Source organism: Tupaia chinensis, unplaced genomic scaffold (assembly GCF_000334495.1).
Source record: "Tupaia chinensis unplaced genomic scaffold, TupChi_1.0 Scaffold143584_1, whole genome shotgun sequence".
NCBI classification, from domain to species: Eukaryota; Metazoa; Chordata; class Mammalia; order Scandentia; family Tupaiidae; genus Tupaia; species Tupaia belangeri.
Window position 1 is genome coordinate 6938758 of NW_006203430.1, and position 15705 is coordinate 6954462.

Consider the following 15705-nt stretch of genomic DNA (forward strand, 5'->3'; position numbering starts at 1 on the left):
CGTGCACTCACCAGAAAGAGAGACAGAAAGCGAGAAATCACCCCCCAGGGGGGATGGTGATGCTGTAATCGCTTCTCCATTCTCTTCTTGGGATCTTGGGCACACATAAACATGCACCCAGCGTGAGTTTAAGCCATCAGGTCCAGGACTCGAACTGCAGTTGACTACATGGGAGTCCAGCAACATAGTCATTATGCCAACTGCTGCTCCCAAACTTGCCTTTAAAAAAAAAGTTTATTTCCTTCATGAGCAACAAAGACAGAGACAGACAGAGAGCATTCCTAACAGAGTCTTCATGTTGCCATCCACCCTAGCCTCCGCCAGCTCTGGATCACAGGTGCGTTGATCCTGGCATTCTCAAGGAGATGCCTAGACGTGAACGTGGGACCTTCCCATCTGGATCTGCCTTGTAGAGTGTCCCATTTTACTTCTGTGCTATCATCAGGCCCCTGCTCTTGCTGTTGACTACTTAAATTTTTTTTTTCTTTTTTAAATGGCATTTTTATTGGAATTGGCTCTTTGAGAGAAAGGTAGACTGGGTTAAGCAATAACATAATTCTCCAGCTTCATTGTCCAGGGTGGTAGGTAGCCCAAGACAGTCACATGTGACTGTGAGGAGACTTCAGTTCATGAAAAATAGCGTGGAAGTATGAGTTTATTTTGGTGCAAAACTTTTTGGGAAATCCATGCATGATTTTTTTCATAATACACATTTTTCATGCCTTTAGAAGGTCCCTTCTACTTAAATTGATTAGGATTAAGTAACATAATAAAATTCCACTCCTCAGTCACGCCAGCTGCATCTCGGTGGCCCATCAGCTGTGCGTGCGGCTGCCAGCTCCGCCAGCCCAGATGTGACACGCGGCTGCTGTCACAGGCAATTCAGTTGCATGCGCTGTCTCTAGAGAGCTAGGTCTTCACAGAGTATGTAAATGAGAAGATCGTCTCTTTGCAGGATGTGGTACTTGAGGAGAAAGACCTCATGGTCCTTATGAGGAGTTGGAGCTCTGCCCTGGAGAGCCCTGTCCCCAAAGACAGTGTTCCAACACCACGACACCAGGCTCTGGCCTTGGCCTGTGTGTGTGTGTGTGTGTGTGTGTGTGTGTTCTTTTTTCTCCTTTACCTGGCTCCTAACTAAGGGTGCTTTGTTCTTTTTTATAATTGTTGATGGTTTTGGCAGTTTTTATTTTATTTTTTATTTATTTATTTATTTTTATTTTTTATTTTTTTGGAGAGGTTTTCACTATAGGGCGCTTGCGAGCTGCGGTTAGTTGAGGACACCCCATGGAAGTAGATTTTTTTTTTTTTGGAGAGGTTTTTGCCATACGGCACGTGCACTCGCCAGACAGAGACAGAGAGACAGAAAGTGAGAAATCACCCCCTGGGGGGATGGTCACGCCGCAATCCCTTCTCCTCCATTCTCCTCCCGGGATCTTGGACACGCACGCACATGCTCCCAGCGTGAGTTCTAAGCCACTGGGTCCGGGACGTGAACCGCGGTTGACTACGTGGAAGTCCAGCGACATAGCCATTACACCAACTGCTGGTTCCTGGCAGTTTTTATTTTTAACTTTTTTTTTTTTATAGATTTTTTCTATAGCGCATATGCACTAGCTAGAGAGCGAGACAAAGAGATAGAAAGTGAGAAATCACCCCTTGGGGGGAAGGCCATGCTGCAGTCCCTTCTGCATTCTCCTCTTGGGATCTTGGGCACACATATACATGCTTCTGGCATGAGTTTTAAGCCACCAGGTCTGGGACTCAAACAGCTGTCGACTACATGGGAATCCAGTGACATAATCATGCTATCACTAAGCCCTATTTTAAAATTTTTAAAGTGTCTTTTTTTAAAAATTTTAATTGCCAGAGGGTGCTTATACTCACCATAAAGAGAAGGAAAGACAGAGGGAGAGAGAGAGGAAGAAAGTACCCCCTCCAGGGAGCAGGGCCACATGCAGCTCATCTCCTCCCTCTCTTTGGTTTTGGGATTTTACACAGCCTGGCCAGCCCTGTGGGAGCTGGCTTCCTTAATCACTAGGTCATAGGGCCAGTTCTTGTATTGGCAGTTTGATAGTACCTGAAAGGCCGAGTCCCACTCAGCTGTGGGGTAGGGTATGAGAGAAACAACCAAGCCAGGTTTGCCCAGGATTTTATGTGGTAATCTTCCTACGCTTAATGTTTCTTCTGTTCTGGTGCCGATACATGCTAATTTGGGAATGGAAGTATATGGGCAGATGGTTTGGGAAGAAATGCCAGAGAAAGAGGACCTAAAGCCATTCTTTGTTTTTTAAAGATCACACTCACAAATTTGGTATCGGTCAATGAGAGACTGGTATATACACCTCATCCGGAGAATCCTGAAATGTGAGTTGTCTTGTGCTGGGATTGACACATTGAACACCGAGGTGAGGGCGGGGAGGCTTCCCTTCTCTCAGGGCTGCTCAGCCTTTTTCCTTCGTGCTCTTCTGCAGGACTGTGCTCACACAAGAAGCCATCATCACTGTGAAGGGGATTAGCCTCGGCAGTTATCTGGAAAGTTTAATGGCCAGCACGATATCATCCAATGCAAAGAAGGTATGGACCTCAATTCTGGGGACCCCGTGTGAGTGCTCTTATTGTACTGGGTTAAGTGGGTGACATATTTAGTCCCATAAATCCTCCTAGCTGCTGTCCGTAGCTGAGCTCGTAATGCCACAGTAGTCCTGCAGTTACATTTGAAACCAGTGGTGGGGAAGGGCTGGCCCAGGTCTGACGGGTGGTGAGTCTGTGGAAGCCAAGACATGGCACATGGCTGCTCTCACAGAGAATTGCACTGTCAGGAGGGAAAGCGTGGGGTAAATCCCAGGTATGCAACTGTCATTTCAGAGCCCAAATAGCCTAGGCTTGGTTACCTAAGCAAACACACCCACAACATCAGAGAGAGAATGCACATTAATACTGTCAGGCAGGATAGTCAGGACTTCCGGTAGCTTCATAGCTTCATGTTTAATAGACGTGGAGTGGCTTTGGCAGCACCCCTCCAGCTGTCATGCTTCCTGGAGGCGGCTGCCATCTTTGTTTCTCCCTCGGGCATGATTTGGGGATGAGCTTTGTGAAGGTAAGAGGAGAAAGGATGACTTCCAGGAGGTTGTCCATGGCTCTCCTTATGTACCCGGGTCACTGGAATGAGACAGGTTACTCATGGAGTCTGGTTGATGGAAAGAACTCAGATGTTTGGAAGGAGGATGCTCCTAAATCCAGGGATGCTGCTCTTAGAGCAGGGCCTTTGCTGTTGACCTTGGCTCTCCTCAAAGGCTGATGTCCTCCCTTTGTCTGTTCCCCCACCCCTGACTCCTTCCTCCCTCCCTCTTCCTCATCTTTTTGTTTTTTGCTCAGAAGTGAGTCTTTATTTTCTGGGTCAATGGAGTGATGCCCGAGGCTGTACTTCCCTTTTTTCCATGCATAAGTCACCAATGAGCAGAAACCACTCAGGGCTTGCACTTAGTCCACATACTCACAGAGGAGCCATTCCACCCAATTTCGATAAACATCCAGATTTGAGAAATACAGGCAGTGACTTGGCTCAGTTTGTGGGAGGCAGGGCAGCAAAGGCCAAACAGGTGGAGCTTTGTCTGTGCCAGAGCGCTCATGGGAAGAACAGAATCTCATGCATCTTTGAGTTTTCAGGACTGGCTTAGGGCAGAAGTCCTAAACGTTTGCCCCCAAAAATAGGAGGAAGGAAATATTTAGTGCAATGCCATTAAAATCTTTTATGAGAAAAAAATCCAGGTAAATTCAGTGAGGCCAAATTAGCTTTTTTTCATTTCACTTACTCAGGGGTTCTTGTATTGAAGTCTTTTCCTTCTGGAATTATTTAACTTTATTTATTTAAATTTGACCAGAGAGGGATAGAGTGTGTGTGTGTGTGTGTGTGTGTGAGAGAGAGAGAGAGAGAGAGAGAGAAGGGAGAGAGAGAGAGAGAAAGCAAGCCGCCAGGTCCGGGACTTGAACCATGGTCAGCCATGTGGGAGTCTAGAACCCTTAACCACCATGCCACCTGCCAGCTCCACTTATATTGGAGTCTTAAGAGAGAAATCACTCTCTCCCCCTAGCAAGCGAAAGGAGTTCTCCTTGTAGCTTAAGTTACCATTTACATCATCCCCTGCTGAGTTGAGGGTGCTCTCTTTTATGCCTGGAAACATCTAGGGGTAGAGGAGATGGAGGTAGAGGTGCAGGTGGAGGTGTCATTCTGGGCCTTCCCTGCCTCCATGTGCCTGCCTCAGTGCTGGGATCTTGGAGGACGGGACACACTTGCAGGCCTCTCTAGATGAGGACTTGCATACTGTGCTAAGAGGGCGATGATGCTGGTGTAGTCCAAGCTGGTGCCTCGATTTGCTAACATAGAGGATTCCAGGCACTGAATACGCATTGCCTTTTCTCTGAGCTTCAGGCACTGCCTGCTTCTGTGAAACGGGAAGGTTACCGCTGTGTTTCCTTTAGAGCTGCAGTGCTTCCCTTGTGCAATTTCAATTACAGGCTGTAGCTGTCTGCAGTGAGGAGCAGCATGTATCAAACCACACTGAAATCTCTCTGTGTTGTTGCAGGGGTGGGCTGCTATTGAGTGGATAATTGAAAATTCTGAAAGTGCCGTGAGCTAACGGGGACTACATCTGCGCCTTGTGACAAACAGTGGTAACTACAGTACTGATTAACCTGGTATAGAATTTTAGTGTTTTATTAACTGTGTGTATGATGTGTAGGGGGTTCAGAGGATGCTTAATGCAGGTGCATGTCAGTCTCCAGGCCTGGGCTTTTTAGTGCCTTCTGCAGTGAGACCAAACACTGGGTTCATCCTCTCTCTGTTTCATTTGTTTTATGGCAAGATTTATTTTTAGGAGAACCTTAAATTCTTGTTGTTTTGTTGTTGTTGTTGTTGTTGCCGTTGTTTTTCTTTTTTTAAGTTTGTTTTTCTTTTTTTAAGTTTGTTTTTCTTTTCTCCATGAGCAAGAGAGACAGAGCCAGACAGACACCCCCAGAAGAGTCTTGATGCCCTGATCCCCCTTCAGCCTTAGCCCTGGATTATGGGCACATGTGGACCTGGCCTATTCAGGGAGGTCTCTGGACACGCACCTGGACCCTTCCCATGTGGGTCAGCCTTACAGAGCGTCACGTTTATTGCTGCTTCACTGCTGGCCCCTTACGCAGTTGTTAGCCAGTGTCTGATGAAGGCAGTTTATCATTCCCACAAGCTGTTCTCAGTACCTGGTTGCTTGAACATTCCTTGTAACTTAAACCAGTTTGTGAAGACACTCCATCAATAGGCCCCCAGAAAGTGTTAAAGACTGATCTGATAAGAGGGACTTTTCATTTTGAGTAAATTTGGACATGTTCAAGGGCCAATAAATGGCTTAGCGGTTATGTCACTGGACTCCCACATGGCCGACCACAGTTAGAGTCCTAGGCCCAGTGGCTTGAGACTCATGCCAGGTACATATATGTGCCCAAGATCCTGGGAGGAGAATGGAGGAGAAGAGATTGTAGTGTGGCTATCGCCCTGAGAGGTGATTTCTGTCTTTCCCTCTACTGTCTCTGTCTTTCTCTGGTGTGTCCATGTGCCCTAAGGCAAAAAAAAAAAAAAAAAAAAGAAAAGAAAAAATTTGCACATGTTCTTGTGAAGAATATTTTACATCCATCTCTTCACTTGCTATAGCTAGTGCTCAGCCATGTGGCTGCCACTGGCCATTTTCTTGTAGTGACAAAAGCCATTTCTTGCATTTCCCTGAGCTTTACAAACCCTCCTTGGTTCCTGAAGCCATCAGTGGTGGACTGTCAGAAGTGGATTTGCCCCAGTGAGCCAGCACCCACTGGGTCATCTCCATAGTGTTTCCTACACCCTTTGCTTAGGGACTTCTCTTGCTGTGAAATGCCTCATCCCTGTTAGTTGCTGTGCTGTGCTGCTTTGGGCCCTGCTTCCCACTGTCTGTCCATCTGTCTGTCTCCAGTATGTGTGTGCTGCTTAGTCCTCTCTGTTAGCAAATGAGCCGTGTGGTTTGAGACATCCTTAAGAACTTCTTCCTGAATTTGTCCAAGTCACCAAAGCTGAGGTTTGCAGACTTTACCCTTGGATCCAAGGACATGCACTGCCCTTGGCCCACCCCTATCCCATGGCCTTGCCCTGAGTTGAGCTCACTGTGCATATGTGCATGCATGTGTGCACATGTGCACGTGCATGATGGCCATACCTAAAGTGAGTTGTAGGCACCTCAGGTTGTTTTCTCATAAACCACAGCTAAATTGCCTCCATCTTTACTCAGATACCTCACTGAGAAAATCAAAGAAGGAAGAAAGAAGAACCAAAGGAAGAAATAAAGGAAGAAGGGAAGAAAAAAGGAGATGAAAGGAAGGAAGGAAAGAATGAAGAAAGGAACCGATGCTGGATGTGGCTGACCGGCCCAGTCTGGGAGCAGTGGAATAGCTAGGATGGGCCTTGAGGGCTCCCCGGGGGACTCCCAGTCAGGAGGTGGCAGGGCAGGCGCAGAGAGCTCCAGGCCAGCACAGGGTGGTCAAGGCAGGGTGAGAGCCTCATAGCCACCTCTCCACCTGGCCCCAGCCTGCTGGGCCAGGCCTGAGTCCCCGTGGTTTCGTTGTTCTCCTGCCTTCACTGATTCTCCTCTTAGCAGCAGCTCCCGTCTCTTTCAGGTGATCTCCTGTCCCCTGGAGTCCATGGCCAGTGCTGTCCCCCAGTTGCCTTATGGTACATCGTCCTCCTGGCTTCACAGATGTGGCTTCTCCTCGCTGCAGAGAGGGAGGCTTCCGGTGGGGTCTTCTCTGGTCCCTTCTCTAGATGCACCAAGAAGGAAGCAGGGTCTGATCGCTGAGCTTCCCCCGATACCTCTTCTGCAGCCTGGTTCAGCTTGTCCTGAGAAAACTCCTCATCTCTCAGAGAGGAGAGTGGGGCCTCAGGGCTAACTCCCTTTCCACTGGCCATGAATAGCCCCTCCAGCCTGCCCCCACCCCTGCCCCAGTCCACCCACCAATACCGCTAGCCATACCTCTTCCTTCTGGGGCTGGAAGTCACAGACACCTCCTTTTACTGAAGTTTGTGCTCCTGTTTTTCTCCTAACAGTTTTGTGGGATTTCAGGGGCAAGGCTAAAGGTCTTTTTGCTATCATCTTTAAGTCAGTGATGTTTAAAACAACATTAACTTAAAAAAATACATGTAAAAGCAATTCATGGTGATGGTAGAAAAGTAAGTGCACGGGATTCTCCCGAAGAGTAGAGTCTCCCTCCCTCGCAGCCAGTTGCCCCTTTTCTATGAAGCCTTCCAGAAACTTTCTGAGCATGAAAGTGTGTGTATGTTTTTTTGTTTTTCTCCTTTTATTAAAAACAATATCCTACCCTGTGTACTGATTCGTGCCTTTTTTCTAATCCCGGAAGGTGCGCATGGGTTTAATGGCATAGAGTCGGGCTAGGCCCGTAGTGCAGTGGTTTAGTGCTACACAGAAGCCAGATCCTACACAGCCAACCTGAGTGTGAATCTAAACTCAGGGGCTCTCACTGCCACCCCGGCCCACGGGATCCTGTCTTCCGCGCCGAGACTTTGTGTGCCACTAATGTCGCAGCTGGACTGCATGCACACTTCACTGGATTTCATTATCTTCCCCTCACCACAGACCTTAGGCCGAATTTAGGAGGTGGGCGTTTCATTCTCTCTCTATAACAAGTAACACAAAATACCCCAATTTTAGAATATGAAAAGAGATTCATTTTTAAAATTTAAGAATTATTTTATTTATCTTTATTTAGTTGTTTGTTTTAATTTGACCAGAGAGAGAGGGCCGGGGGGCGGGGAGTGAGAAAGCAAGCTGCCAGGTCCGGGACTTGAATTGTGGTTGACCTTAACCACCACACCAACTGGTTGGACCCTTTAATTTCTTTTTTTGAGAGAGATTTTTGCTATAGGATGTTTGTGCTCACTGGAGAGACACAGAGAGATAATGAGGAACCACTCTCCAGGGGGATGGCCATGCCACAATTCCTTCTCCATTCTCTTCTTGAGATTTTGGGCACGCACACACACACACATTCTGCTTGAGTTTTAAGCCACTGGGTCTGGGACTTGAACCACAGTCAATTACGTGGGAGGCCAGTGATGTAGTCATTATACCATCTGCTGGTCCCACTATCTTTAAATAAATAAATAAATAAATAAATAACCATGCCAACTACCTTAGTTTTTCTGAAGAGAAATGAGTCCCTCTGAAAACCTAGTAATTTTGTTAACATCGTATTAATTTCCTGAGGTTTGCACACACCCCCACACAGTTGACAAAAGCAGAGAGTCAAATCTCGCGTTCTGTCTGTCCCGTTTCCAGCACTACATCCTTACTGTGGCCCAGGGGGTCGGCAGGAGGGAGAGTTGAATACAGTAGGTACTGGATCAACTGTGCCATCCACACCGGAAATGAGTGGGGTGATGTTTAAGAGAAGCCTCATTTTCTGCTCCGTGAGCCAGCTTTCCCAGAGCGGTGAGTGCCTGTGGTGTGTGACTTCGAAGGCTGGTCCCTGAAAGACAAGGGGCTCGCACCCTGCTGGCTCTGCATCTGTCACTGCTGTGTGGAGCATATGTGAGGGGCCCTTTAGAGGTTGCTGTGGTGAGGCAGCCTCAGAACAGTCTTCAGTGACTGCATCTGACCCCTCCACTGCACCGTCACGAGGGATTCTGGGCCAGAACTATCTAGCTAAAACTGTTCCTGAATTTCTGACCCACAGACTTGTGAGACAATAAATGTTTATTCTTTTCTTTTTTTTTCTCTTTCATTTATTTATTTTAAATGTTTATTCTTTCAAGCCACACAGCTCTGGGTACTTCTCTGTAATGGGTCACAGATACATCGCCTTCCACCACACTTGTACATCCACCTTCTAGCTGGTCTCCCTGCCCTGCTCCCCATTACGTTACTCCAAAGCACCCTACCATACCTTTCCTTGGTGACATAGCCCGAGTAGCTTCTTACTCTTCTTTATGCCTTTTTGAAGACTCAAAACCAAGGCTGAGGCACTGGCACGGATGACTGATGTAGAGGGTCAGCAGAGGGCACTTTGAGAAAAAGCTGACCACCTCCCTCCTCTGATCCCAGCTTAAAATCTATTTCCATAGGGGACCAGCAGTTAGCGTAATGGCTATGTCGCTGGACTCCCACGTAGTTGACCACAGTTCGCGTCCTGGACCCGGTGGCTTAAAACTCATGCCGGGCACCTGTGTGTGCGTGCCCAAGATCCCGAGAAGAAAATGGAGGGGAAGGGATTGCGGCGTGACCATCCCCCCGGGGGTGATTTCTCACTTTCTGTCTCTCTGTCTCTCTCTGTCTGGCGAGTGCACGTGCCGTATGGCAAAAACCTCTCCAAAAAAAAAAAAAATCTACTTCCATGGGGTGTCCTCGACTAACCGCAGCTCACAGCCCCATAGCTTATTGTCATTTCCTAGAGACTGCATTGGACTATTTCTTTTAACTATTCACATACATATTTGACCAGTTTATACTTAAAGTTCTTTTTCTTTTTTTTTTTTTTTTTGAGAGGATTTTTTGCTATAGAGCGCGTGCGCTCGCCAGAAAGACAGAGACTGAGAGACAGAAAGCGAAAAATCACCAGCCGGGGGGATGGCCATGCCGCAATCTCTTCTCCTCCATTCTCTTCTCAGGACCTTGGGCACGCACGCACACATGCCCAGTGTTAGGTTAAGCCACTGGGTCCAGGACTCGAACTGCGGTCGACCACGTGGGAGTCCAGCGACATAGCCATTACACTAACTGCTGGTTCCCAATATACTTAAAGTTCTTTGAGAAGCCTAGCCTGGAGGTGCATTCTGCAGCCTGCTGGAAGCCACATGACCACTGCAGGTCTGGATTCCTGGGTCAGCCTGAGATCCCAAGCACCTGGAGTGCTGGGGAAAGGTGATCATGGCGATGACAAGACTTTGTTGAGGGGGTTTCCTCTCACATGTGCTATCATTAAAAAAAGAAAAAAAGGGATCCAGCAGGTGGTATGGTGGTTAAGGGCACTGGACTCCCACATGGCCAACTGTGGTTCAAGTCCCGGACCCGGCGGCTTGCTTTCTCACTTTCCCTCTCTCTCACACTCTGTCCCTCTCTGATCAAATTTAAATAAATAAGGGCTGGCAGATGTCATGGTTAGGGGTGTTAGACTCCCACATGGCCAACGTGGTTCGAATCTTGGACCTGGCAGCTTGCTTTCTCAATTTCCCTCTCTCTCTCACTCTCACTTTGTCCCTCTCTAGTCAAATTAAAATTTAAAAAGTTAAATAAAATAATTCTTTAAAAAATGTAAATAAATAAATTCTTAAAAAAAAGTTCTTCAAAAGCCAAGATCAGATGTTATACTAGACATGCAGTCTGGGTATTAAGTGTCTTAGAGATGTGAGGACTGAATTCGAAATCACAGCAGTAGCACAATGCTGAAGCTGTATAGGAAGGTCCCAGGTTCACATCTCCAGGTCTCCCTGTGCACACCAGACAGGATCCTTGCTGGCTGAGCCAGAGGTCAGAGAATAGGGGAAGGATTGTGGTATGAACACCCTGTTGGGGTTGCTTGTCTCTCTTTTGCTTATGAAAAAAAGAAACTTAAAAATCATTGCAGCAGCTAATGGGAAAAGCACCTGGAAATGCAGCAGGGCTAAAGAGCACAACTTTGGGGTCAGTCCTCAGGTGTGACCAAGCTAGACAGCGAGAGTTGTCTTTATTTTGATTTCCTTTAAATGCAATTAGGGCTGCAAATATATCCCGCAGATGAAAACAGGCTGGGTTATGTAGTTGCTCTACAGTCACCAGCTTCTGCTCACATCTCCAACAGGAAGTAGACACTCCACGTGGGAACAGAGAGTGTTGGGGGCAGTGACCTGCTGTTGCCAAGGCAGGTAGGTCGTTCCTTGCAACAGGATCCAGAGATGAACTGCAGAAACTGGATGTGCAAAACAGCTAGTGCAAAGGTTTGTGTGTGTGTGTTAAAATAGGCCAACTCATCTTTCCGAAGTTTTTCTTTTCGACAGATGGACTTAGATTCTATATACAAACTAGAAAAACCAAACTTGTCTCTGCCTGGAGTTTCAAATAAATGTGGCATGCTTTGCAGTTCTTCTCGCTTTCATGTAATATTCATAATCAGGCTTGTCACTAACACAGCAAAATAACACTTAGAAAATGCCAGTCATTTCACACCTCACTTCAGTAAAAGGATTGGCTTTGAGTATGCAGATTTTTCTCCATTTCTAATTAGGGTTGGCCTAGCTTTTCACTATTTACTGGATGGTGCCTGTGAATTAACACAGCATCTTGAATCTCTCTCTCCCCTAGTTAAAGTGACCTTGGAGACTGCCTGGGCTTGCATCCTTCCTCTGCAGTCCATAAATGTCAAGGAAGTTTCCCAGAGTCAGAGAGCTGTCTTGCTGCCAACCTGGAACACAGGTTAGCTAGGACCATTTCCAATGCTTGCTAAGAATCTTTTTTCTTTTGGAGAGGTTTTTGCTGTAGGGTGCATGTGCTCACCAGAAAGACAGAGAGACAGAAAGCGAGAAATCACCCCCCCACCCCCCAGAGGGGATGGTCACACCACAATCCCTTCTCTTCCATTCTCCTCTCGGTATCTTGGGCACGCACGCACACGCACCTGGCATGAGTTTAAGCCACCAGGTCCAGGACTCGAACTGCGGTTGACTACATGCGAGTCCAGCGACATAGCCATTACATCAACAGCTGGTTCCAGAATCTATTTTTCTTTTCTTTTCTTTTCTTTTTTTTTTTTTTTAAAAGGAGAGGTTGTTGCTACAGGGCATGTGCACTTGCCAGAGAGACAAAGAGACAGACAGTGAATAATCATCCCCCACCCCAGTGATCCTTCTGGGATTTTGAACATACATGCTCTCGTGCCCAGTCTGAGCATTTAGCCACCAGGTACAAGATTTGAACTGTGGTCAACTCCATGGGAGTCCAGTGATGTAACCATTATGTCATCTGCTGGTCCCAAATATCTTTTTTTTTTTTTTTTAAGAATTATGGTATTTATTTACTTGTTTTAAAATTTGACCAGAGAGAGACAGAGCGAGAGAGAGAGAAAAAGAGAGAGAGAGAAATTGAGAAGGCAAGCTGCCAGGTCTGGGATGCAAACTGTGGATGGCCATGTGGGAATCCAGCACCCTTAACCACCACGCCACCTGCCGACCCCTAATATCTACTTTTTAATTATAGGCTAGTGTTTTTTGGTTATCATCAATGAGCATTCCTGGGTGCTGAAAAAGTCTTTTTTTGCTAGTGACCACCACTCTGACCACTCTGGAAGAGAGGTTGGTTCTTACTCTAGGGAGGCCACCGTGGCTACTGGCTACACCGGGAGGTACATTTTCAGCTGAAGTGGGAGTGTCCAGTCAGTTACACCCAGAGCGCCCAAGTTTACATATTCAGTGCATCTGACTTATGAAGCCTTGAAACTGCGGCCCAGTGACCCACGAGGCTTTTTACCTTATTCAAGTAGTGAATCCTTGCTGAGTGGAGAAGCTGAATTTGTAGGTGTTTTTCCCCCCTCCGAAGTGTCCAAGATCAAAGTATCTTCACATTTTTTTAAAAGAATTATTTTATTTGACTTTGTTTATTCTTTTATTTCAATTTGACCAGAGAGGGAGAGGGAGGGAGGGAGGGAGAGAAAAAGTGAGAATGCAAGTCACCAGATTCGGGACTGGAACTGTGGTCATCCATGTGGGAATCCAGTGCCTTTAACTACCATTCCACCTGCCAGCCCAGAAAGCATCTTTGCTTTTTAAAAAAATGTCCTGTTGGGACCAGCAGATGGTATAATGTTTACGTCGCTGGACTCCCATGTGGTCAACCACAGTTCGTGTCCTGGACCTGGCAACTTAAACTCATGCTGGGTGAGTGTGTGTGTCTATGCGTGCGTGCATAGTGCCCGAGATCCAGAGAGGAGAATGAAGAGACTGTGGTGTGGCCATCCCCCCCCCCAGGGGGTGATCTCTCACTTTCTGTCAGTCTCTCCAGTGAGTACACACACTGTGCCCTATAGCAAAATCTCTTAAAAAATAAAAAATAAAAAAAATAAAGTCGTCTTTTGCGGCCAACTGGTGGCAGGGTGGTTAAGGTGGCTGAATCCCAACATGGTCAAATTTGCAGTTCAAGTTTCGAACCTGGTGGCTTGAGAGAAACACCAGGTGCATGTGCGTGCCCCAAATCCCGAGAGAATGGAGATGGGACTGAGGCATGCCATCCCCCTGGGCGTGCTTTCTCACTTTCTCTTTCCCCAGCAAGTACACCAGATGGTAAAATAAAAAGAAAAATGGGTTCTATCTCTGCCTTTGCAGAAACTGCACTGCTGTGAAGGTACCTGCTCTCTTCTCCCATGCTTCCCTGTTTTTTACATTGGATGTTCAGATTAGCACCACAGGAACCCTGTTATCTCTGGCATTTCTGTTCTCCTTAGCACTGCTGCTCCTAGGAGGAGCTGGGAGCGAGTTCTCTGCTGTCACCCTAGGAAGGGGACAGGGTAATGGCTAATCAGACAGAGGTTGTGGCTCGAAGGGAATGCAGGAGCAGAGAATGCTGCAAAGACAAACTCCCATTCGGGCAGGCTTGCTCCGGGCTATGCCCCCTTGGTAGTCACACCCAGTGGAAATCACAGATGGCCAGACACATCACAGTGGCCTGTGAGCACGCTAGGTGCAGGCTCAGAACGTCTGGTCCTCTTGGTGCCCAAAGAAATCTGAGCACCGAGATGTACTGAGCAGCTAGGGCAAGAAGGAGCGCTTGGCGCCCACTGTGAGTTCCTTCCTGGTAACTCTCCTCATGGCTTCCATCATATGGGCTCCATGTGGACCAGCGTCAGCAGCTGAGTTACAAAATGTTTTTGTTTCCACAGGGAAACTACTCCAAATAATTGTGCATCGCATATACACATTTTAAAAAGTTTATTTTTACTCAAGATAGCACATGCACACACGAGACAGAGATTGAGAGAAAAGCACTTTTTTTTTTTTTGGAGAGGGTTTTGCTATAGGGCGCGTGCGCTCGCCAGACAGACAGAGAGACAGAGACACAGAAAGCAGGAAATCACCCCCTGGGGGAATGGCCACGCCACAATCCCTTCTCCTCCATTCTCCTCTCAGGATCTTGGGCACACGTGCACATGCGCCCGGCGTGAGTTTAAGCCACCGGGGACTCGAACCACAGTCGACTACATGGGAGTCCAGCAACATAGCCATTACGCTAACTGCTGGTCCCTGAGAAAAGCACTCTTGATGAGGGCCCATCACACTTCCCCTAACCCTCCAGTTCATCAGGATCCTGGGCACACATACCTGTGCCTAGAGTGTTTTTTTTTTTTTTTTTTTGAGAGAGATTTTCACTGTAGGGTGCATGTCTCTCTTCGCCAGAGAGATAGGGAGACAGAAAGCAAGAAATCACCCCTTAGAGGGAACTGCCATGCCACAATCCATTCTTTTCTCAAGACCTTCGGCGTGCATGCACACATGAGTTTCAAGTCACCAGGTCTGGAACTCTCAAACCATAGTCGGGCATGTGGGTGTTCAGTGCCTTAACCATTAAGCCACCCACTGGCTCCTCAAACGGAATATTTAATTAGTGTAGGCTGAGTTTCACATTAAGCAGATTCTTAAACTATTTTTGGATGGGCAGAAATGTTTTTGACATGTACGGACTTTGACTGACATGAGGGAAGCATTATCAGTCTTAGTGAGCATTATCAGTAATATGATGATGTTACATATATAGTCTGCAAAGCTCTAAGTTAAAGTCTTTATTTCATATGTGCAATCAACATTTTCCTAAAAGCAGTTCTCTTTATGAAATTGTAGACTATAATGACTGTTAACTGGGGCTGAGGAAGAATAGCTAAATAAGGATCACTAGGGATCAGCAGACGGTATAATAATGATGTTGCCAGACTCCCATATGGCTGACTGCGGTTCAAGTCCTGGCTTAAAACTCATGCTGGACGCGTGTGCATGTGTGCCTAAAATCCTGAAAGGAGACTGGAGGAGAAGAAATTGTGGCATGGCCATCCCCCCTGGGGGGTGATTTCTTGCTTTCTGTCTCTGAGTGTCTCTCTGGTGAGTGTATTCACCCTATAGCAAAAACCTCTCTCTTTAAAAAGAAAAAAATAAAAGATCACTGGAAGCTTTTCCCATTTATGAATCCAACTTTCCTGTATCTCTGGAATCCAGAAGGCGCCAGTCAGGGACTCTGACCTGGAAAGTCATTGAATATTTTTGGATTATGAGTTAGACATACACAAATGACTTGTTTTAAACATATCACACAGTAACCTCAGTGGGAGGAGCTCCTAAAAATGTCTGGCAAGCGAACTGCTTGTGCAAATGAATTAATACCAAACTCAGGGCCAACAGGTGGCATGGTTAAGGCAGCTGGATCCCACATGGCTGACTATGCAGTTCAAGTCCTGGACCTGGTGGCTTGAAAGACACACACTGGGCACCGGTGCATGCCCAACATTCTGAGAGAAGAGTGGAGAAGGGATTGTAGCAGGGATTGCACAGTGGCCAATCCCTCAGGGGAGTGACTTCTCACTTTCCCTTACTTGCTCCCTCCCTCCCTTGTTTCTCTCAGGTCAGCACACACGCATACCCTTAATTGGCATTATCATTAAATGCTAAATTAAAACGAAAAA

The 15705-nt window shown here is 46.9% G+C and overlaps 1 protein-coding gene across 3 annotated transcripts in view; it reads left to right on the forward strand.

Moving 5' to 3' along the window:
* The window catches only part of PRELID3A (PRELI domain containing 3A), a 25395-nt gene extending 19053 nt beyond the window's left edge, over positions 1-6342 (forward strand). Inside the window, exons 4-7 of one of the 3 annotated variants that reach the window (XR_336798.3) lie at positions 2294-2364; positions 2472-2574; positions 4584-4695; positions 6294-6342. Coding sequence is in view for 2 of the 3 variants with exons in the window: in XM_006164047.3 (XP_006164109.1) it covers positions 2294-2364; positions 2472-2574; positions 4584-4637 (228 nt within the window). In the remaining variant the exon portion in view is untranslated. The remainder of the gene's footprint in view (positions 1-2293; positions 2365-2471; positions 2575-4583; positions 4696-6293) is intronic. The other 2 variants (XM_006164047.3, XM_006164048.3) reach the window with 2 other exon arrangements.
* The last annotated feature ends 9363 nt before the right edge of the window (positions 6343-15705 follow it).